The 25373-nt window shown below is 41.2% G+C and overlaps 1 protein-coding gene across 1 annotated transcript; it reads left to right on the forward strand.

Moving 5' to 3' along the window:
* On the forward strand, positions 1 to 24458 carry drd2l (dopamine receptor D2 like). Its single transcript, XM_037075800.1, has 8 exons — positions 1 to 164; positions 11573 to 11980; positions 13147 to 13256; positions 17267 to 17403; positions 20880 to 21097; positions 21624 to 21707; positions 21875 to 22232; positions 23322 to 24458. Exons 2-8 carry the CDS (start codon positions 11600 to 11602, stop codon positions 23516 to 23518), a joined length of 1485 nt encoding a protein of 494 aa, XP_036931695.1. The 5' UTR covers positions 1 to 164; positions 11573 to 11599; the 3' UTR covers positions 23519 to 24458.
* The last annotated feature ends 915 nt before the right edge of the window (positions 24459 to 25373 follow it).

Here is a 25373-nt window from a genome sequence, read left to right on the forward strand (position 1 = left end):
GGACTCACTGAGTGTTTTTGTGCGGACCGTGCACCGACCGACCGACTGGGGTCAAGCTCGGCCGGACATGTTCGGACGGGATGCTGCAGGCTGGCAGCCAGTTCGTCGCCCGGTGTCGGTGAGCGGGGAGCGGACCTGAATGTGAGCAGCTCAGCCGGGAGAGGGTGAGTGATTTAAACGCTTCGACATGAGTTTTATTGCTATCTATGGATGTCAGTGTGTTGTCTTTTATCCGTGGGGAAGTTGTTCCTGTGACTTTTTTAACATTTCAAGGAGGGATTTATACCTTTTCTTGGCGGTTTTATTTGAGTTTCCTCAAAAGTCAAATATAAAAAAATCATTGTCTGTTTAGGAAAAATGCCAAATATAATGTATAACTGATGTAAGTGACTTGTTATAGGTTAAACGTTTAAATACAGTGCTTAAATTCTGTTCAGCCGACGCTGATGGTTCACATGTGGAAAATAACGGAACTAAACGTTCAGGAGTAAAACGTTTAATTTCACTCCGGTTTCATGCGACAACGAGTGAATTTCTTTATCTGTTTTGTCGATATGTTGGACAATTTATCTTCCTTTTTGACTAACAAGGTTTAGTTAACGTTGAAAATGTACCCATGGCCGTTTACGGCTCTCGTAGTTTATGGCTTCCATATTTTCCATAATAAAACTGTTAGCTAACAAATTACAGAGCTGTATTTTAATTTATATTCCATAATGTTGATCATCATCGTCGGTTGAATAGAATTTAAAGACTGTATTTAAAAATTTAACCTACAACAAGTCACTGACATCAGTTATATATTTTATTAAACCGACGCTTATGATCAAAATATGGAAAATAACGGAACTAAACGGTCAGGGGTCAAACGTTTTAATTCACTCCGGTTTCCCTTGGCAGCGAGTTGAATTGTATCTGTTTTGTCGATATATAGGACAATTCATATCCTACATTTTTACAATTAAGGTTTAATTAACTTTAAAAATGCACCATTTATTAATGACGGTTCTGTAAATTGTTAGCTAGCAGTTCTGTCATGGAAAATGTAAATATGGAAGCTATAAACTATGGAAGCCCTAAAGGGTCATGGGTCAAACATATATATATATATTTTTTCTGTCTACCACATGATGAAGAGGAACATTCGACTTGCTCTCTAGATATCCCAAGTTATAAGTTACATAGGACAATTTACATCTTAAATTACTATTAACAGGTTTTAATTAACTGTGGTTGTGTCACATTTATTAATGGCTACTGTAAAATGTTAGCTAACAGTTTTATTATGGAACATAATGGAAGTCATAAACTGTGGAAGCCCTGAATGATTGTGGGTCGAAGGTATTATTTTCTCTGTTTCCCCATGATAACGAGTTAGATTCGACGTGTTTTCTCGATATCACGAGTTCCCAGTTATATTAGCTATTTCATGCTATCAGTATTTATTGCAACTTTATAATTACCATCACATTATTGTTCATAGATGGACTACACAGTATTCTAAACATCAGTTTAAACTGTACAGGAAACAATAGCTTGACAAATTAGTTTGTAAAGAATTTCATTGTTGTTTAATGTCTATTTACAGGGTTTGATTAACTATGAAAATGTACTAATTATTAATGATGGCTATTATACGGTTTAAGCTAACAGTTTTATTACAGAATATAGTTTTATGGATATTTTGTTTCCCACAGGAGACATAAACTTCGGAAAACCTAACTGGTCATAGATTGAATATTGTTATTTATGTCGTTATCACAAAATAGGCTGACAAATGTTGTTTTTCCTGAGGTGACGAGATAATTCTCTCGAGATTTTCAAGAAAACAAGCTTTGCTTATGTCATTCTCACAAAATACCAAATGTCTTCCCAAGATAATGAGATCATTAGTCATGAAAAAATGATTTCATGAATGCATAAGAATGGACCATTACATACAAACTGCTCTGTGGGTCGGGTTTGGCTATTATGGCCATTATAAAATTGCAGCTCGTGTTTATAAACTTTTACATTTGCTTAATTAATGGTTTAAATGGAATAAGGAATGTAAGATAACCACATATTTCTCATTCTTGTATTTTAAAGAGAGGTATTTAACCCGTAGTTAAAGCACACCTGAGGGTTAGAAAGGCTGAGCAAAGACTGGTGACTTAATAATCCACAGCTCTAATAAGATTTTGTTCTGTGAAAAGTCATAGAGGTTTTCCTTCTGCTCGCAACACTTATGGAACACAGTGTACAATTTGATTGATACATCTTATTTTCCTGCTAAATATGTGCACATGTACATAGGAAAGTATAAATATTCAGAATTTAAACTTTTAGTTCCATGAAATATGATTCTTCAACTCTCTCTGTAAAGTTCTTCAAAGTTCCTCTGAATGTCATTTGTCCAGTTATGTCCCCGTTGAGATATTCCAACTTTTTTTACTGCTCCCCTTTGCACAAAAATCCACATTATTCCTTCAAGGACTTTACATTATATTACATTACTATGAGGCCATTTTTATGTGAGTATAGTCATAATTATATTGTCATCCACTGAGGCTACACTATAATGATTCCTTGATGAAAAAAAGTCATCCTCTATTTGTGTGGAAGACACAGATAATAAGATGCCTCTTCATGAAGTTGTCATTTGTGAGACCCTCTGGCTGCCAAAGGGCTGCGAAGTGATGTTGTGATCGGTTCGGAGGCTTTCTCTCAAGATAATAAAGCTCAGCCGAGGGAAATGAAATGTGAGATTTACAAAGGCAAGATGAACTTACCTGGAAGTGAGACATGTTGTTAATTGTAATCCAAATGATTCGGACATGTTAAATGTTTCCACCATCTGTGTTTTGTCGCAAATTGTTACCTCAAGCACTCATTTTGAATCTGTGAATCCGTGTGTGTGTGTGTGTGTTTGATAGTTAAACTAGTGTGTGTTGGTTTAATTTCGAGTCTGAGCACATCAGACGCTCATCACTTGGAACTCACTTCCTGAAGCTGGAGTCTCTCGTTTTAAATAAAAGATGGGGTTGATGCAAAAATTGCTTCTTGAATAAAAGATGCTTGCGGTCGGTTCGGAGCGTCACCCAGGGGCAGAGGTCTCCTTGTGTGGCGAAAGGATTCCCTCTCTGATCTGGTAATCATTCGAACCGGAGCTCAATTCACAACAGAGATTCTGGGGCTTTTTTTCCTTAGAAATGACTACAAGAGAATGTTTTCTCTGAGGAAGTCACAGAGTGGATCCTCGCTCCAACTCTGAATTCCTCTGAGGCTAATTTCATCTCTCTGATCATTTCCTTGGCAGATTGCTTATTGCAGGAGAGCATTAGATGGAGCTCATGTTTTATTGATTGACTGTCTCAATAACTTGCCTGCACATTATCTGAGTGGAGGAAGCACAAAGTTTACCTCCCCTTGTCTCAATTTTTTCAATCTGTTTGACCAAGACTACCTTGTGTCTAATGATGTGAAGGTGTGACTTTTCATTCTTTTTCATTCCTTTTCATTCTGTCTCTCATTCTCACTTCATTCTAGCACTAGAAGTCATGTGCTGTAGATGTAATATGAGACACTCCATTGTAACAGTTGCCATGGCTCTGTGCAGGCTAATTGATGAATGTATATATTAACAACTGTGACGTGCAGTTTTAGAGGGGAATTTTCTTCTTTCAAGAGAAAATAACTCAGCCATGATGTCTTTTATTCAAAGAGGTGCAATTTAATCTTTTGGAAAACAAAAACGTGTGTCTTGTGAGTTTTCCTACATTGATCATGATTTGATTCCATTTTTAATTTAAAACATTTTTCATGTTCACATTCTTCTTTAAAAGGACAAGAGTATTTTACAATAGTGGTTTCATACAAGTTCAAATCATATCCACTAAAGTTCCAGAGTAAAGAGAAAGGGTATCAGTAAGCAACAAAAGATAGAAATTCAGTGTCATTTAAAGTTTGGTGTCTCAAACATGTTCAGAATAAACCATGTACCATGTTACCTTCGAACCAGTCTGCAGTTTGTTGTCATGCACAGTGTGTTTGAGGGCAGCTGCAGGCTGACACTAAGCTAATGATAATTAAATGACTGTAAAAATAAACAAATAATTTAACAAATTTTCTTTCCACCAACTAATAAATGAATCATTGCAGCTGTAAAACATGCAGCCCAGTTGCAAAAGTCACTGTCTGCTCGTTAAAAGCTGGTGAAAAAGGGCACTTTAGGCTTTCCGGGTGTGACTGCGTGTAGAGGAGGTTGAGAAATGAAAGAACAGTGTATATTTTCTGCCCCGGACTCAGCAGGGAGCTGATTATACTGCAGCCAAACATCCACATCGTTCCCAGTGGCCGCGACTCTTTGCTGCCTCTCAGTCAAAGAAAGAAATAAAAGATTTACTGCTGGACCGCTCGCAGCAGTGGATGAGCTAGGGAAAAAAAAAAATTGAGTCTTCTGTTTTTTGCTTTTTTTTTTTTTTTCAAGCAGTGTTAGTGGCAGATGAGGTCAAGAATGTAATAGACCTGTCAAATGACTCCAGAGAGGAGCTACAGGAGATAAGAGTAGGGTGGGGGGGAATTAGAGGAAAGGATGGAAGGACGAAGGCTCGAGGATGTTGTTGGAGGGGAATTTAGGACAGAAAGGAGCGAGACTGTAACTGTCACTTGCAGGAGGGAACAGAAATGAATGCTTTGAATTACAATACATAAAACATGATGTCGATATCAAAATCATGGGCACAGTTTTGGCGCTTCACAGTAAAATAATATTGCAGCATTCTCATAAACAGTAGCTGGGGACTTGTTTCTATACAAGTTACTCTGGCAGTTATTCGTCTTAATGTGGGGAACAGTCAAAGGAACAGTTCACCCAAAAAAGAAAGATCAGTCTCTAGCTATTCATCCTCATGCCTAGGAAGTTTCGTAGTCCGCAAAACATTTCTGGAGCTTCAAAACAAAACAGAGTTACAGCATTCTTCTAAACAACTGAAGTAGATGGGGACTTGTGTATAAAACTTAAAGAAATGAAATGTGTTCTCCATTCAGCTTGTCTGGTGTAATCAAAGTCTCATGAAACCCAGATATTTGGAGATGTGGATTACACTGAACTATAGAGCCATTTATGTTTTTGTTTGTTGTTTAAGTCCCCATCTACTAACACTGTTTTGTTGTGAAGCCCCAGAAGTGTTTTGTGGACTATGACACTTCACCTGATTTTTGGCTGGACTGTTCATTTAACAAGTAGATGACTTGTGTTCCCCACATAACATCAGGAGGAATAACTGCTGCGCTAACACCAAATATCGGTGGCTAGACTGAGACATTTATCACGCATCGTGAAAGAGCTGTCTCTTTTGTGTCCCCATCCAGGCTTCTACAAAGATTGACCTTGATTTTGCAGACAACCTTGTTTCCTTGTAACATTTTATATTGCCCCCCCATCAATTCCTGAGTGATCTAATGGCTCTCTTTAGCTCAGACCGAACAGAAGACTTTGTTCTTCACATGATGAATGTGAATTTGGACAAAATATATTAAGGTTCTAATGAGCAACAGCGCCACAGGAGCAGCACATTGTGCAGCTCAGAAAACATCTTTCTCACTTTGTAGCCTGTTGCACAGACAGAAAAGTCTAATTAAACTATGACTAATGAACTCAAACTCTAAAATGCAAATAAGGTATTATGAACATGCTTCTCCAACCCAAAGTTAATATTTCATTTTCACCTTTTCTTTAACTGCAATGAAACAATTCAGTTTTGACAAGTTTGGTCGGAGTTGGGATTAAGTTTAGTCATGTAAAACAATCACTAATTACCTTCACACTTTGCTGATAACAGAAAAAAGTATTGGAAAAGTTTCCAGCACAGCTGATATCCTCTGACTTTCCACTACATTACCTCGCTGAGAAAGATTTGTCTCTTTGTGTCATCACATTTTCACACATTCCGCAAAAGTTCAGGAGACCGGGCTCTGCCTGGGAGCTTCCACATTACTCCAAAACTTCCTTTTTCCTTAATGATGCTGGTGAGGGGCATAAGTTTTGTTTAATGGTGATTGAGAGAATGAAAGGCGATCATGGAGAAATTATACAGCACAAGAAGAAAATAAGAGTGTTTTTGAATGTTGCATTCAGTGAAATGGCATTTCACATAAGAATACATATTACACATCCGGTCATATAAAAGAGAAGCTGTCAGATGTGCACTGACACAGAAAATGTTGTGTAGTAAAAGTACTTCCCACACACCGAACTCAGCTCAAGTCTGTCCTTACCTTGATGTGATCTCATAAAATTTGACCTTATGAATTTCAGTATTTGCACTTTAAATGTAGCCCTGACCCCGGGGGAGCGGCTGCTGCGGTTGTGTTTGCACAGTTCAAGACGTTTCTGCTCAGTAGTGCAGTTTTCCCTCAGTGGCCATGTGTGAAATTCAATTGACTTCTAAGAGCAGGGATCATTGCACCTTGTTTTGAAAAGAAACCAATAAACGGATGTTAATCCTGACCTTCCCCTCACATTTAGTGGATGTTGTCCTGTGGCGATACTGGACTTGTGTAAGTTGTTTGTCAGAGCCGAGCAGGGTTACCTTTATAATTTAAGCCTTTGGTTTTCCATTCACGAAAAACAAATGCTGTTTGTTGTATTTAAACTTGTAAAGTTTCATATTGCAGCTGCGGTTGAATTGTTGGTCTTATTATGTGAAGGTGGAACTTATCTTAACATTGACGGCTATGGGAATATCGTAGTAAAACAGGACGTCTGTGTCAGTATAGAATAAGGTTTTATATGAATAGATTTGACAAACAGCAGCAGCTTCAGAGTTGGACTATCTCGCACTGATATGTGATGAAGAAATGAGCACGAACAAAGGATGTTGTGGAGGAATTCACAGGGAGAGACTAACAGCAGTAGCAGTCAGGAGATCATTTTAGTGTTGTAATTATGTTTGTAAGTTATTAGTTCCATTTTGGCAAAAGTTTTGTCTCAGATCAGAAAAGAAATTGTTTTGGGCAAAACATGCCACCGTTGGTTTGCTCGAAGACTTCATCTTCTGCTCGGCTGCTTTGCAGCAGCAGCTTTAGTGAAGCACGACCCTGCAGTCTGGTCTTTCCAGCTTTTTCCAGCCTGGTGCTCTTTTCTGTGGTGCATCTCTGTCTCTCTTTGGCATTTATGAAGGAAACTGAGCTGAGAATATCTGAGTTAAATCAACTCCACAGCCTTAGCTCTCAGTTTTGGCAAAGAAGGTTTTATTTTTTGCCTTGTTGTGACCATGTGTATATACACAGTGCTTGCTGTTTGGCATAGAAGCAAACGTTGGTTACATTAAGGCCTTTGCCAAACGAGCTCACGCAATGCCGCTTCAGCTTAGGTAAATCTCTTTGTAGCACACCAGCGATTCCTTTCAGCAAAGGTTGGTTAGCCAGAACTGACGGTTGGAGCAACATAGTGATGAAGTGTGCTAAAGTAAAAAGGAGTCTGGCGGAGCCTTTGGCATCATGAGCACCACGACAGTGTTTGAGTAGATATTCTCACTGCCTGAAGGGGGAGAGAAGAGTTCAGCACTGCAGGTTGATCACGGCTGTGATTCAGTTTCAGGCTGCGACTCAGTATGATTTCCACTATCGATTCTTCTGCTCACTGCTTTTATGCTTAATGGTTTTGTCTAAAAAATGTATGAAAATACAAAAAAATTCCCATCCCAAATGTTGAGATTTATTCAACGGACCAAAGCTAAAACAACTCAAACAAACAACTAATCTATCGTTAAATCGTTGCTGAATCATTTTCTTTCAATCAACCAACCAACCCTACTTGTCAGACGAGCATGTTGGAGCTCCTGAGATTGTGTGTAGATTTTTCCGATCCAGAGTAAAGATTTATATCGTCTTTTCATTGTAATTAAAAGACGGTCGTCACAGAATTACGCAGGCTTGGCAGAGCTTGAGTTGTCTTTATTGAAAGCTTTCCAGTTGTTTTCGTATAGAACCCGATCAATACTTGATTTTTGAGGCCACTGCTGATATTAGGATTTAGAATAAAATCCAATATCAATATTTAGGCTGATATAGGCACAGAAAATGCCTCAAGCTTGAAACGACCTTCTCCAGTTGGACTCTCAAACTGACCTCCACCACAATTATTATTTTCCTATACTGTACCCCATTAGGTCCTCCGCTGAGTCAAATCAATATCCAACTGTGTGAAATCGATGCAGGTGCCACAGAGTCTAATGTCCGCCATGGGTGACGTGAGAGAGCGAGTCGGGGCAGATTATTGATTTGTTAGGCTCAATGTATGTCGGATAACCCGCGTGTTGATTAGCAATGCAGATAAGACACTGTAAAAGACACATGACAATGAGTAGATGGCAGGTGTGGGCGGTGATACACCCGACGAACTGTCACTGAATTCATTCCCGACCTTGGGACTGACAGGAGTGTTAATTCAAGAGAGATACCTTCGGGGTCGGCAGTCCGTTTCAACTTCCTGTCGCTGATAAATATTTGATGCATCTTCGTGAATGCTATTATAGAGTGTGGTTGTTGGAGTGCATCTGAACAAAAATATAAGAGAGGGGAAGAAAAGTTCTCATGTATCCTCATCTTGTCTCCGCTCTGCAGAAAACCCATAATCCCTCAGCGGCGGTTTACAAGTGATGGGTTTAAAGCAGAAATTTGGACTGCAGAAGATCTATCGGAAATGACGCCTGTAATCATCTGTGTTTATCTCCTGCGTCCACTGCTCTTGCTCTCAGACTGCTTCTTTACCTTACTGTGTTTTGCATATAATGTGTGTCTTTATGTTTACCTGCAGCCTCAGGACTGGGGACTGCTATCTCCAAAACAGATGTCCTCAGTCGCTGTTTCTCGAAAATAAAAACCCTCCACCTTATGAGCGCCAATCAAGCCTCCCTTCCTTTCAGGCTTCAAACGTTCCTATGAATCTGTAATAGTTTGCTTCTTCATGCGGAACAGAGGCAGGGGTCAGCTTGAATTTTGACGCTTCCGAAAGTAATCAAATATTGACACAGAAAAAGTAATAAAACATCCAAAGGAAACACTGTTACACCGTAATTCATTTCTCCATGGTCCATCTGTATGTGCCGACTGTCAGCATTTTGACAACCTGACGAATAAAATGTCTCATGCATGAGCCTGAGAAGCCTGCGAACATCTGAACCTGCCTTCTGCTTTTCTATCTGTTCCGTCCTCCATTTTGGCTTAGAGGCAGCAGTCGATGAATAATAATGTTTTTGTTTGTATCGTGGACTCAAAATAGGAAAGGAATAATAAGACTGCCTCTAAGTAAACATTATGGTAGAAATCCACAATATTGGTAAATGTGTGTTTATTCAGACAATGAAATTGTAGTCACTTAAATACAGCCAATAATACGAAGCAACGTTGTTTTTATTGACCTAAAGAGCACAGTAACCACACACTGATACAGCAGGTGGCTGTAAACACCTTTAAAGTCGACTCCATGCTGCTGTATGTGTTGTGTACTTGTTGGAATAAGTGTTAAATAGTTATATACTCCAACAGTAATCTCTGTTACAGAGTGTAACTCACGTCTCTTCTCTTCCTGCTTGTGCAGGAAAAAATGAAATATATGTTCTGGTGTCCCTGCTCACTTTATCCAATCAGAACAGAGAACTCCATTAAGCGACAGTCCTGTCTGCTTGGGAAACAGCAGGACCGTCCTGTTCTGGTACACTGACAGTGTGCAGAATATGGAAAGCTACTACTTCCTGTGCTACGTTTTCAGAGGAAGATGGCATGTATTGTGCAACACCTGCTGTGCAAGGGTTTCTAAGAGGATTGACAGGTCTGTTTTTACACAAGAAGTCTTATTAGACCAGTTAAATAGAAAATCAGCCATCTTTGCTGATGACATGTTTGACTTTCCTACCCTCAGGTGTGCACAAACTACAGGTTTTCTTCTTTTTAAAATACAAAATGTGAAGTTATCAGTTATCTGTATCAGCTATGAGAGTCAGGTAATCATTGGTTATTTAAAGGAAAATAAATGATATTGTGCATCCTTAATAAGAACTGGATATCAGACTTCAAAATGCTGTCCACTCATTTGACCCCTAAAAAAGTTTTCCACCTTTCTGGTTTGTCTCTGTGTTGTTCCTCAAACCGCACACACCCGCACATTCATATCAGCCCAGAGATTTTCCACAGAGCTTTTTTGGGCTGTCGTTATATATTCATGGGGTGCTTTTGCAAACAGTGACTCTGAGTGCACTCTGGCACAAACTGGACAGTTCCTAAATTGGGAGTGTTGTTGGAACATACCTTTTATTCAGAGCACAGCACTCTTTGAGTGGCAGAGCGCAGTGTGGGCTGCATGCTCAGTCTGAGGAGACGGAGCAGCTCAATGTAGCGACTGTGGACTGATGGGAGAATTAACAGAAATAATTCAGCACACATGAGCAGTGAAGAGTTAGCTGGTTGTGTGCGTAATGTTAGCTTACTGAGTGTCTAACTTATTTTCATGGGGACATTGTTACAGTCAAACCCCTGACCCCCTCAATCTCAGTAGCCTGCATGAGGCATGCACTTTACCCGCTGAGCTATTTACCTTTAGCTTTTCTAAATACAATGTAATGATCATCCAACCTGCATCGAGTAGGTTAATGTCACAAGGTTGGAACAAAGTCCAGATACGTTAAATTTATGTCTTTTGGATATGATTTTGCTCTGTGGCGTTATAGTACGTATTGACAGGAACATTTTGTTGCATACATTTTCTCAAAGTCGACCCGTCCATTATTTCACGTGTGTGGGTTAAAGATTTGAACATTTCATGTGAAAGGACATTTATTTGTTCATCAAGGAAGACAAGAAGATTTGTCCAAGCACCTTCATCGCTTTCACCAGAATGATCTGGAGAAGGCAGCATGAGGAAGTCAGTTAATAGGAGGAAACGTTGAATCTTAACAACAGAAAAGCTTTCTTTGTGAAACCAACCTAAGTGGCAGTTGGAAGAAAAAACGCTTGTTTTATTTGTGCACCCCGATTCCCAGAAAATTAGGATGCCAAAGTACAGAAGTCAAAGTTGATGAGTTAAAACAAATACTATTCAGTCTCTGTACGGGTTTCAGTGTGTATGCAAGCCAATGAAAACATTTTGGTTTATTCATGTCGCGTCAAAAGTTTTTTTGGAGTCAGAGCTGTACAAAGACGGTCACAGTGACAGGAGCTTCCCCTCCATGAATTTCAAACGACCTTTTAGAGCACCAGAGACCAGAAGGATCCTGCGGAGATTTGAGAGAGATCTTTTATCTGCTTCAGTCGGTGGTTGTGACAAAAGCAGGTGACCTTGACTGTGTGTATAGGTGAGCTGTGGGATTGTTTGTGCGCATGTCCTGTGTGTCCTGTTGATTTGTCTCTGTAAGGTGAGACTGAAGACAAATTGCTTGCCCTAATGCCACAAAAGCCTTTATTCATTCCTCTGTTGTCAGAGTCAGAAGCTGATCTTTGTTCGATCTATCATGAAACGCTTAATGGAGCGGGGCCACGAAGGGTCAGGCAGTCATTGTTTTTCGTCTTCTCTATTTGTGTCATCAATTCTCAGCCAGACCATGTCCACTGGAGCAAGACCATGACTTTACTCAACGAGTCAGACGGAGCCTCCCCTCCCTCCTTCCCTCTCTCCTTCCTTCAGCACAATTTCTCCGTCCTTGTCACCCACGATCCTTCATACTCCCCCATATCCTTCCCCACCTCCTCCTCTTCCTCCTCGCCCTCACTGACGTCCTCCAACTGCACCAGCTCTCCTCCCACCTCCTCTCCTCCCTACAACTTCTACGCGGTGCTGCTGGTGCTCCTGATCTTCTGCGTGGTGTTCGGTAACGTGCTGGTGTGCGTGGCGGTGTCGCGGGAGCGCGCTCTGCAGACCACCACCAACTACCTCATCGTCTCGCTGGCCGTGTCCGACCTGCTGCTGGCCACGCTGGTCATGCCCTGGGGCGTCTACCTGGAGGTGTGTGCGTCTGCATTTCTTCTGTATCAATATATTGTTTTTCTGTGAGGTCAGCGCTCTGAGTTTTATTGTTTCATAAGCAGAAAAAGAAAAAACACTGCCTCAGCTTGGTGCAGTGGGAACTAAAAGTGGATAAAGAGTTTGTTTGTTTCATAAAGTATTTATTCAATATAACAATGTTTTAAGGACCCAACTAAGGCTCCATGGTATGATTAGTGTCATTGCAGATCAGTCATTATAGAGCTGCAAGTAGATTTGCCATGATTACTCAATTAATCGATTGACAGGAAATTAACTGGCACCTTAAAAGGTAACTCCACCAATTTTACGGATAAGTGTTTTTAAGGTCTTGGGAAGTCCGATTGCATATGCGATCAAAGCAATATAAAGTTTAAACCTCTGTGGCTCCAGCGGAAGCTGCACACAATCTGATAAATTGCCCCCAGTGATGTCACTCAGTGGCTAAGTTGCATTGTGGGTAATGTAGGCCCCAGATTTTGAAAAGGAAGCAGAGTACATGGAAGCAACTACTCTGCTCAGTTGATTTTGATCATTTGTTTTTTAAACTGTACAACAGCATTATTGAAGTTCAAAACCCAGTGCCTATATTACCCACAATGCAACAACAGAATATATATTGACTATTCTGATCATTTATTTATGTTCATTTTGTCATGTTCAGTTTACTGTCACAAGAAAAGCAGCAAATCTTCATACTGAGAGGCTGGAACAAGTAAATGTTTGGTATTTGTGCTTGAATAACAATTAACAAAATAGTTGCTGATTAATTTACAGTCAATTTTCTGCCTGCATCAAAGTGAATCTATCATTGCCTCACAGACAATAATGAAAAATTGATTTTACAGCTTAAAAGACTAATCTCTAAATGTGACAGTAAACCAATTATATTTTTTTTGATTGTGACACTGAAGATAAAACAAATTCTTTGTGGGGAATTACATCCTTCCAAATCATGCAAATGGAATAAAATATTAAGTATACTCTATTGAGTGATCCAGCCTGGTTAATATTAATGCTTCTCCGCCAGTGTTACACCATATTAAACTGGCCAAAATGGACATAATGAGAGTGGGAATTAAAGTCCTTGAGAGGAAACAGAAGTTTAAAAATGCATAAGGCATAATGTCATGTTTGTTCTGTTGAAGGTTGTGGGCGAGTGGCGCTTCAGTCTCATCCACTGCGACATCCTGCTCACTCTGGACGTCATGATGTGCACCGCCAGCATCCTCAACCTCTGTGCTATCAGCATCGACAGGTGGAGTCTTCCTCTAACTTTATTCTTCAGTGTTCTTGCTCTTTATTTCTCTTTTCTCTGGACTTTTGACAGCAGTTTATTAATCTTTCTCTCTTTTCTGACAATTCATCGCCTCATTTTTCTTTGTACTCCCTAAAAAAAAAAAAAGTGCCGGCACTAAAACAAAACACACACGCGTCCAGTAAAAACTTTAAACAAGTCATCCATCATCCAGCTGTACGACAACAGGACAGGCGGCCCGCAGACTGCCATCATCAGTTTGTCTTTCAGTAGGTGACGCCAGGCTTCCGCTGCGTCTTTTATGATGTCCTCTGCAGTCATTAGTGTTTCGTTCTTTTTGGATCAAGGAGACTGTGTTTGATGATGCCCTCTTCATGGGTCCAGGGGCGAGGCGACCAGACGCCCAGCGGGCAGGTCGTCTCCAACCGCGTCCTAATTATTCTGACAATGTGACACATCGAGGCTGCACCAGATTGGACTTCTGCAATTTTGTGCAATAACTGAGGATAAAGTCTTAATTGCTTCATCGAAGCTTTGCCGATAATACATGCAGTCAGAAAGCTGTTTTAACTTCACGCCCCACTGATTTAAAATGAGTCAGTGACTGCAAAGTTAAAGCGCTGACAGCTTTAATTTGTGGATGGTTACAGCTACACCCAATTTCAAAATTAGTTGTAGCGTGTTTTACACACTCCGCCATGTGGTGTTTTTAATTTCCTGTGTCTAATGTTTAAGTACTGCCGCTGATTTTTAGCCAAGCTAACAGCAGCGCAGTCTTAATGATCAGTGCTGAAACTTCCTCACTAGATTTGGCAACTTTTAAGAGCCCTTGATGACTCTTGTTTTTTTAAGTGCCTAGCCATAAATCTAGCAGAGCTCAGTTCCTCTCCCTTTAAGAGAGTCTCCAGTATTTCTCAGTGATTGTGCTCTCAAGTGGCTGAGGCTCTCTGGACTGACTGTGCTCAGTGAGTGGAGGAGAGCAGCAGCATGGTCAGTCGACCAATCATCACACAGAAACGTGAGTTGGCCGTGTGTGCCGTTTACTGATCCCCATTGTTTGCCTGGGTTTCTTTGCTTTTGTTCTGAACTATTTAACTTTACTATTTAATGCAGGAATAGTGTTTCCCCTCCGCTGCCGACATCACAAAGACAGTGTTGGCAGCTGTGAGCACCCTGGCTACCTTCCAAAGCAATAAAACAACAACCGTAAGAATCTAAGAATCTAAGGAGCTCAGTGCTATGAAAAGGCAGAGTTAAACACCCAGATGAATTAATAAGAAGGCAGGTTTTGTTGCTTTCTGATCTGGAAGAAAAAGCGGCAGGTTTGAACCAACATGGGGAGAAAAAGTTGTCTACTGCCAGCTGAGGTAACAAGAGTGTTTTTGATCCTCTTCATTCATGACAGTTCCATAAAGTTAAAGTCATTTTTTTACTCTTGAATACTCTGTATGTAAATAGTTATATGACTACACCATTGATACCCAGGGTAGCTGATGACATCATCCGGCAGCATCTGGTGGCTTTTCAAGTATGTTTCGCTACTTTCCATTGAATCCACCTCGGTCCAGACTGAAACGCCTCAACAACTAGACAGAGTGTGACTTTTCCTCCTGTGCCTCCGTGAGGTTGACATTTGTGGTGTTCGGTAAACTATCCCAACAACTACTGGCTGTATTTGGATGGAATTTGGTACAGACATTCATGTAATTCATTTGGTGCCACCATCAGGTCAAAATATCAGGGGAGGGGGGACTGAATACGACAAATGAGGGAGCGAATTTTGGATTCATAGACTGGATGTGTTGAAGTATCCTGGTAGAACATAGATTTCACTAAATAGGTGGGACCATGTGGCGTTGTTTGTTTGGAGTCCTGGTGAAGACCTGATGTGGAGACATGTTTGTTTTGTCAATGATTGCTTTTGCTTTTTAACATTTCTGTCCTCAGTTTCCATCAGTGGACTTTGGTTCATGACTGAAAACCTGCTAAATTAATTGGCCTCTGCTGTCCTTCATGTTTAGTGTTTATTGGCTATGTTCAGTAAATGTTAAGTGCAAATGTGAGTGTAGACTCTTATGCCATTTTGACATATTAATTCCAGACAATACCCTGAGTTGTCCTTCCACACTTGTACCTACATGCACCTTGTGGTAATACTCGGTTTGGTTTAGGCAAGGGTCGGCATCTGGGAATAGCGTGCCGGATGACAATGATTGCTCATCCATAATAATGACAATTTTTGCAAGATCAGCCAAAGGGTGGAAAGCAACTACACTCCACGTCAATGTCCACAACACACCCGCTCGCTCACTACGAATTCTCCAGTAAATGATGTGATCTGTTCTCACATGTTTGGTCCTAGACGAGGGGCCGCGCCTGGGTAAAGCGTGACAGATTTCATATATTCATTTCATGTATTTGGTTGTATCTGCAAGACCAAACAATCAGTGTAAATCAACAAACGTGCAAGCGGAAAAGAGAGCAAAGCAACGACACTCATCACCGTCAACTAGAGGTAAGATCTTTAGCCCGAGCCCGAGCCCGAGCCCGACCCGGCCCGAAATTCGGGTCGGGTCGGGCCTAAAATGTCAATCATTACGTTCGGGTCGGGTCGGGCTCGGGCTTCTCTCTCGCTGACTTTTTTTTAAATAAATATATGTTTATAAAAATGTATACTAAAACGATGTGTGGATACTAAACTAAGGAATACTTGTTGTAAATAAATAATTTGGATAAAACAGAGAAGGCAGCGCTGTAAGGTAATTGCTATATAACTACTACTAAACAGGAGGCGCAGAGCAAGAGCACGCTTTGCGCACGGCTTTGCGGACATTTCGTGAACGTAAAATACTATAAAAATAAATAAAAGATAAATTGAAATTTCGGGTTTGCTTCGGGCTCGGGCCTGCAAATCAAGTTAATTGGTCGGGCTCGGGCTGGGTCGGGCTTTAATGCCTGCGGGCCTGGGTCGGGTCGGGCTGGATTTTTTAGGCCCGATCTTACCTCTACCGTCAACAGGCCTACTCGCTGTTATAATTACCTGGATGGTGACCAGATCTGTTCACGCATGAGCTCAATCGGAAATGACACAGGATTGGCACGAAGTAGCTGGCAGGGTAAAGTCTGTTTAATGTCCATGCCAACTTATTTGGACACATACAGCTCCTCTGGGGGATGTCAAGAAAAGTTCAGTGTAGCAGTGGCTGTTTGAAAGAGGCGACGGTTTAGTAATCTCTCAATTCAAGGCAAGACAATCACATTACACATTTTGAAATATTGTGGCAAAATTCTGTTTAAATACAGTGTTGTCCTTTTGTCCTCCACAAGCTGCTGCATGCAGCTGCAAAATAGAAAAATGTATTTCTTCAAACCAAAAATGTCCTGTAAGATAATTCATTGTCTCGCACACATCCTTCAGGACTCCTTCACGACTGACACTCTTCCGTTTACTCAAAGACTTCTTATAAACTCTCAAGTACTACCCGTCCAACATCGACTGCATGCTTTCACAGCCCAAAACAACAAAGTCCTTCAGGGAATTGAATCTTTTGAAGGCTGAGATTCATTTCTATAGTCTTTTTTGTAAGTCTGTGTTTGTGTCCGTGACCCACTGCCTGCCGTCGGGATTACAGCAGCCCGCTGAAGAGGAACTCTCACACCTGCACTTACAGCAGACCGCTCTAATCAGTTAGGACATACTGGCAGATGTGTGTTTTGTGTCCTTGAGGCTGTGAAACAGGCAACGACAGCTTCTTTGTGTTTGAGAGGAAGCTGGGAATTCATGCGTCCACGCTCTGTATCAAGTGCCCGAGTTTACTTTAAAATATGTGCGAACATGACGACGGGGTAATAAATTCTGAAAATGCTTTAATATGTGTTTACTCTGTACTGATGTTTGTGTTCTGAGGCAGGCACCACAAGTGAGTGTGTGAGATGCATTTTAATGTATTTCCTGTGAGCTTTATTCATCTGTTTGTGTGTGTGTGTGTGTGTGTGTGTGTGTAATGCAGATACACGGCGGTGGCCATGCCGATGCTCTACAACACCAGATACAGCTCCAGGAGGAGGGTGGCAGTGATGATTGCTGTGGTGTGGTTCCTCTCTTTCGCCATCTCCTGCCCTTTGCTGTTTGGCCTCAACAACACAGGTAATGAGCTGCTACAACTCACACACTTACTAGCTTAGGTGTTAGCTCAACCCAAGCTGTGCGGTCAAAGTGCTTGTTCACTCCACACAATAGCAAAGCTTATATTCATGAAGTCATGTGTCAATAGTTCACCAAAGACAAACTTGAGTGATTGCAAAATATGATCAGAATTTTGGTTTAAAACATTTAGAAAATGGACCAACATCATAAACAGAGTGTGGAAAAACAGCAGTGTTGACATTATCCTAAAGACGTCTAAGTGCCGTGTTACCATGCTAACCAGCTAGCCCAAACCCGTCCTGTCCAGAAGCACCACTATGTACTATGAGGTGATGGGCTGATAGCCCTCGTAGTTTCAGAGGGGAGACGTACAAAAGGTGAGTTCGCTACTTAGTCCGCTAAGTAAACAAAACAAACTCATAAAATGTCGAGCAAGAAGATAGTTTAAAAAATGACACCAGTAAACAATCAGTCTTTTACCAAACTAAGAGGAGTTTAATTGCCTCATTAACTCTTCATCAAGCTCACCATATTATAAATTAAATAAAACTCACCCACACAGACTTGGTTTGTCTGACTTGGTTGAAGTAAATCCTCAACTCACGAGCAAGATTTGTAAATCACTTCAACGTTTAGCTGGTAAAACATATTAAACTACTTAACTTAATTTGCTTTGTAGCATATGACCTTCCATTCAGGGATCAGTAAGGTTGTATCTTGATCTAAAATATTACATCATAGCAAAGTAACCAGTAACTAAAGTTTTCAAATAAACGTAGCAGAGTAATTAGAATATTTGCCTCTGGATTGTGGTGGATTAGAAGTGTAGGAACAAATGTTGTTAGTGTTGACACAATGCAAACATTTCTAACTTCGATACCATTCCTGACACCACTGTGAAAAACTGAGGGCACAAAATGTTCCGGAAAAGATGAGATTTAACATTTCCTGCTCGTAGCAGATAAACAATCAATGTCAATCTTTCAGAAACATTCAGGAGTTTTTTCCTCAACTCGCTCTCTGAGAGAAGAGACAGCAAGAAGGTTCAGCTGGTACTGGTGCATCTGTAGAAGATTTGTAATGAAACTGTTTCAAATATGCAGTATGTGTATGGCTCTATACAGACTGATATTTTTGACAACACCAGCATGTATACTTAATGTATACATATTTTTCTTTACTTATAAATACTTTGAATGTCTTATTCTGATAAATTTCTATGTTGTAATTGAAGTGGCAAATTTTTTGCATTTTGTTTGATGGTGCCGTAAATAACGCGCCGTAGCTCCACAGTCATATTCTTCAAGTATGTGATAACAATAAGCAGACATACAAACAGCTAACACCCACACAGTAAAACTTTTAAAACTTTTGCAAGGGGAAAATGTACTTCCATTTCTTTGACTCCAAGTGTTTGCTGATTGGTTACAAATGTGGCTCGTGGCCTGTTGTACACCGACGCAGGTTACCAGGGGTTTTCATCTGTTAGTCTGTGCTCATTAGGAAATTGAAGAGGGGCTAGTTTATTCCCCAGATGGTTCTCTGAGGTGTGATTTAAAAGAGGAACGACCTAATTCCCCGACAGAGCAGAGTGCATTTCCTCATGCACACACGGCTGGTGCAATATCCTGGTCCATCTGTGCCTGAATTTGATTATCAATCCCTGATGAGATATTAAACAAATCCCATACATCTGCTCAGGCAACACACCTTAGCAGAGAGTGAATTAGATTTTATATTTAAATACTCATTAGCACAAGCAGGCAGATCATTCAGTTACATTTCCGTATGTTGTTCCGATCGAGGGAACGACAGGTGACGTCTGCCCTGCAAACAAGTGGGCACACATAATCCTCGATACGTTTACTGACTCGTAACAGGAGCATGAGGGAGGAAGATCAGCTGCTAACCTCAGCCAGCCTGACTGACGGCTGCAGTGAGGAGGGACTTGAGCTTTGAGTGTGTTCGCATTGAACTGAAAAGGAAAGCCCCTCGAGAATAAGTGGGAAGTAATGTGAGAGTTGACAACCGGCAGCCCAAACACCGCAAGATACTGAATGATGTAAGATCAAGCTAAGAAAGATATATCACAACACACTCTCTGAAAGGTAGATTTCCACTCGGTTCCTCATCACAATGCATGGGCCTGCAATATTTGTGTTTTTCTGAAATCCTCAGGAAAATAAAGCATTTTGGTTTTTGAGCAAATAGTCTCACTACAGGCCCCATTTACGCACCGTTCTTTAGCCTCTGAGCGTGAATGTTGGTGTAAAAGCTGATGTTCAAAGATCATTCGTGACCCCTAATCAAACAAACTCACTACAAGGTCTGTGGCTGCGGCGCAGGAGGTAGAGCGGGTCATCCACTCACCGGGAGGTCGGTTCCATCAGTGCGTGAACGCATAGAAATATTGTGCGGCACTCTGGACAGGAAGCGCTGAGTTGCTCCCGATGAGATGCTCCTCGCATGGAAGCCTGTGTCACCAGTGTGTGACTGTGGATGTGTTGGTGAGTGCTCTAAGTGGTCGGCAGAACAGAAAAGAACAAAATAAATGCAAGTCCATTAACCGTAAGAAAATAAATGATGGAAATTTGAACATCGACAGTTTTCTGACAAATGAGCAAACTCTTCCTGCTGATGAAGATCGTGTGAGGTGTTCTAACACTCCATCAAAGTTACTGAATGATGAGATTATTTTAACATCTGCTTGTTCCGCAACATACAACCTGCCAAAGAAAGTACCCAAAAATCATCCCTGAGTAAGAGGAAAGATGTCGTGCTACATTATTACTTTGGTTGAAGTGAAAGCTATCCATTGGAATAGCACTACGGTAAAAATCTTACATCCAGAGCTGCCAACACTCCTGATTTTTGCAGGAGTCTCTCTATTTTTAACCCCTTTCTCCAGTTTTCCAGTGAAACAGGATGAAACAGGTGCCAAAGGGAAGAAATAAGTTCCCAAATTGGATTCAACTTGGTGCAAGAGTTTTCCTTTAATTGAAATGTTTCCTCCCATCTCTCTTGCTCGTCCTGTCGCCTTCACTCTGCAGACTGTAATCCTGCATTATTTATCCTTCCCCTCGCTCTTGTCCTCACACACACTCTGTCCCAATGTAGTTATTTTTTGTAATCCAAATTTAGATTTTTTATAATTTGTTCTCTTTTTTTTATTTGTCCTTTATTTGTCCTGTATTTATTGTATTGATCTGTGGTGGAGGGTTATATATATATATATAAATATATATATATATATATATAGGTATTATATGTCAGTATTATTGATTCTCTGACAGTATGTATCTATCGAAACCACAGTAAAATTAAATTATACATATATGTATGCTATGTGTTGAGCTCGGTGGAGTATGGGATCTGTTGTTACTTTTTGGAATCTGCAAAGTAACTTGTAAGTAAAGCTATTAAATAAATGTAATGGACCAAAAAGTAAATTAGCATTTTCCCCTTTTCTGCATTAGCCAGCCGAGAAGGCACCACATGCAGCTTTGCCGATCCGGCCTTCGTGGTGTACTCATCCGTGGCCTCCTTCTACGTCCCCTTCATCGTGACTCTGCTGGTGTATGCGCAGATCTGCGTGGTGCTGCGCAGACGGGGGAGACGCACCGCTCCGCCGCGCAGACACGGCCTGCACACACAAGGCGCGGCTGAGGCAGGAGAAGGTCATCGGCACAGGAAGGTAGAGCCACGAGTTCTGGAAATCACCTGAGAGCAAATGTTTCAGATTGCATCAGTTTTCGCTTTTCCTCTTTCAGCAAACATTTGGTATTGATAGATGTTAACCCGCTGACCTGAACACCAACCCTTCCTCAGCTGCTCACTGTACTATAATTAAATGAACCAATCACGTTGTTGCAGTCAAACTTTAAATATGTTCTCTCTGCTACCTTCAGTGCAAAATCATGTGAACCTCCTCCATCCATCCACCTCCAGCATCATATCCAGTGCCGAGGTCCATCTCATCACACTCAGATTGTCAGCCACTCATCTCCATCCAATCACCACCACCAGCGTCTTGGCTCCTTAAGGGTGTTTTGTATGCTGCACACAGATACAGCACATCGATGTCATGATTGGGGCCTAATCACATGCACATAAAAGTAGTCTTACTTAATTAAGAAGGAAGTCTCTCCTGATTGAAATGTGTTAAGTTTTTAAAAACATTTTTCTAAAAATACATTTTCTGTCACCTCCTCCCCTTTCAGAATAAGTGCACACAACCGGAGGATGTGAAGTTGTGCACTCTGATCCTGAGGCCCTCCACCGCTGGACCACAGCGCAAGAAGGTGGTGAGTGTCTTGACTCAGTGCACTGATTCAGCGACACCGATGTTCCATTTCTCTTCACTGTCACTTTCCTGTCTTTCTGATACATCCTGCTGCCTGACAGAGTCTCCTCTCTTAGCATCCACACCTTTGTCTCTTAACGTTCACTTCCCTCCCTCTCTTTGCGTCAGACCCTGGTGAAGGAGGCGGTGGTTCACCCCCTCGAAGTGGAGCCGGGTCAGTTCCTGCCGCAGACCGAGCAAAGCTTGCCTCCTCCCCCACCTGCTCCCCAAACCGCCTCCCACTCCGGACGTGCCAGGATCTCCCTGGCCATCTCAGTGGGACCTGCCCCGGTTCTCCCCTCGACCGTGACGCGATCGACCCTGATGCCTCGCCCTCCCACCCTCGATGACGGCATGAGGGGCCGTGAGGGATGGAGGGAGCGCAGCAGTGGCAGGGAGAGATGGGGCATCACCAAGGAGAGGGTGAGAGGAAGGCTGTCGCAGCAGAAGGAGCGGAAGGCGACACAGATGCTCGCTATTGTGCTTGGTGAGCGAAGCACAGACTAGCTGATGAAAACATACAAAGTACTTTTCAGCCTGTCTCACTGTGTGTGTGTGTGTGTGTGTGAGTGTGTGTGTGTGTGTGGCAAAGTTTCATAGTCCACAAATTCTGGAGTTTCACAGTTAAACAGTGTCCTCCTGAACAACTGAAGCAGATGGAGACTTGTCTTAAAATATTTACAAGTATAAATATATAAAAAGAACCTAAACTTTCTCTGTCAGTTTAGCTGCATACTGTTCTCTGCTCCCTAGAGTCATCAGTAACATAATCCTTGAATCTTTATTATCCATGATCACTCTGTGTGCTGGCCTCTGCTGGTCTGCCTCGTCCTCATCAGTCCCCGGGTTCCTTCTCAGGCCATGTTTCCAAAACAAAAATGAAATTTCTCAATATTTAGGAAAATTGAAAATATTTTATAAAATACACCAAGTCTTTCATACATATAAAATTAAATCCTCAAATTTGTGAATCAGCTTTGACTCCCCCACGTCTGCAAGTTATTATTCTGTTGAAGTTTTTTCTTTTTCTTTTTTAAACACTGCAGTCAGACAGTTTTTCGTTCCTCCCCACTTGAACTCTCTTTGTATGACAGGAGGCATTGTGCAAGCTCACAAGAGTGTCAGCTGCAGTTGTCAGGGTCTTCTTGTAGCAGGAAAAACACCAATCCTAGAGGACAATCAAAAGGCTGAAAATCTGCCACAAATGTTCTCTTCCTTTTCAGAAACAAGGACAAAACCTGAACACAATTAAGCCTTAGGAGATGGGAAGTTCGGAATGGATTTTGGCATCCATGGCAGCAATTTTTATTGCCTCCATTATTTATAGCTGTTTATTTGATCGTATATCTCGCCTACCTCATCTGTTTTGTGATTTATATGACTTTGCTGCTGGGATGTCGTTGCTGGGATTGATGAAGTTCCCTGTCTTTGTATTGTTTCAGCAGTTTCATGATCCTGTGCATATTACAAGTGCAGAAGTTGACAGGATTTTTAATTAATTACATCCCTGCACAATTGGTGCCGCATACATAAAACAAATGGTTTCTAAACCCATTCTCTGTCCCGGTTTCCCAAGGTGTGTTCATCATCTGCTGGCTGCCTTTCTTCCTGACACACGTGCTGAAGGCCCACTGCAGGAGCTGCTGCATCACGCCCTCACTGTACAGCGCCGTCACCTGGCTGGGATACCTCAACAGCGCTGTCAACCCTGTCATCTACACCACTTTCAACATCGAGTTTCGCAAAGCCTTCATCAAGATCCTGCACTGCTGAGAGCCCGACAGATGAGACACGTCGACTGTCGCAAAGGAAAAGAGAGCCCGACGTTGGTTTGAGATGAGAGGTGAGAGAGTAGAGAGGAAAGACGAAGACGTCGGGGTGAGACGGTAAATTGGGTGACTGAGGAGTTAAGTGCAACAAGCTCCCTTGAAAATGAAAGATGAGCAGAAGTGTAACCAGCAGCTCAGACAACACTGGAGAGAGACAGAAAACATGGCAGGCAGAGGGAAAAAAACTACTCGACGATAGTAAAAAGTGTACACGAGACAAGTAAAAGACAGCTACAAGACACACAAACAAGTCGGGGGATATTAATGGAAGAGAAGACGCGCAGTATGTTGTGTGCATACGGCCTGTTAAAGGGAATATTTGAGGACTGGATCTCTCCACAACATCCTGACTCCACAGATGAGAGACTCTGAGAGACGTGTTTGTTTTTCCAATGCTGGTTGGCTGTTGTATTTTCTTGTAATCTCGACATACGGCATCTTGTTATTTGTTCCCATGTGCTCGTCTTTCTCAGAGGACTAGAACAAGTCAAGACAGAGGCAAAGAGTCCAACACAAAAACTTTTCTTTTCTTTTTTTTGTTTTTTTTAACTGTCATGCCCAAAAAGGCTCGATCATGTCTAACACTTTATGAAAACCCACTGAAGTTGCATTAAGGTAGAGTTCATGATTCGGTTACTTGGAGACATCAGCAGGCAGTCAGCTGACTGCTCATACAACCTAATATGTACAGTCTGTGCTTTAAATACCTGTAAATACATTTGGTGTTGTAAATAATCATTTCACTGGTATAAAGGAGCAATCGTAAGAATTGTGAAAACCATTAATAATGATAATAATAACAATTATAATAATAATAAACACATTTTCTGTCATTGCTTGTTTTGTTTTGAAATCATCAACGTGGTAAAAGAATGACAACCTTATTCCTCCAAGGGGATTTTTTTTTTCACCCAAGATGCTCACTATACATTGTGTTTCTGATGAAATAAGATCATAGAAAAACATATGTGCAAAAGTACGAAAATTTTATTGACAGGGTTTTATTTATAGTGCATTTTACTGACCCTCTGTCAGAACGCTAAGAGCTCCAGTGACGATGAAAGTAACACAGGTATTGTGCACGTTTGAGCAGTTGGTATTCAGACAGAATATTCAGACTCCACACTGTCAGAGGATTTTGAAGGAGTCTTGTTTTATTTAAAGCCTCCGTATTTTCTATCAGCATGATGCAAAATCTTAAATCTGTGTTTGTGAGAGAGAGAGATAGATTACCATTAAACCTCTAAGAGCACACTGCATCATGATCATTTTACTTTTTTGACTCCTTTTACAATTATGTTTATACTGCGTACTGATACTAATGGATCCTATTACAATCATTTCATCATTATTACCTATTTCAATCATACAAACCACAGTGATTGATTACAGTAATAAATCCATTAAACGGATAGTTATGGATTTCTTGAGTTTCAGCTTTGCATTTGAAATTGGCATGAATATGTAATTAAGATCTGGATGCAGAGGCGCCACTCGGAAGTGCAGCAGGATTTTGAAGGAATCCATAAGCCTGTATTGGCTAAAATGCGGCTGTAAAGCGCAGGCTGACCACTGTGAAAATTACTTGTTTCCCTATCATAATTTGAGCCGTTTGGTCCAGTAACATTTGAAAAGTCAAGAACAGTCGCAAGATTGAATACTTTTATCCCCTTTCAAGTTAGCTGGGTGCTAAACCAGAAGTAAGTAAGCTGGCTGGCTCAGCACTTGTGTGCATGCTGTATTTATACCTGAGAAGAGGCACTTTTTGCATCGTGCACCACTTTTTAAACCTTTTTTTG

This window comes from Acanthopagrus latus, chromosome 17 (assembly GCF_904848185.1).
Source record: "Acanthopagrus latus isolate v.2019 chromosome 17, fAcaLat1.1, whole genome shotgun sequence".
Lineage (NCBI taxonomy): Eukaryota > Metazoa > Chordata > Actinopteri > Spariformes > Sparidae > Acanthopagrus > Acanthopagrus latus.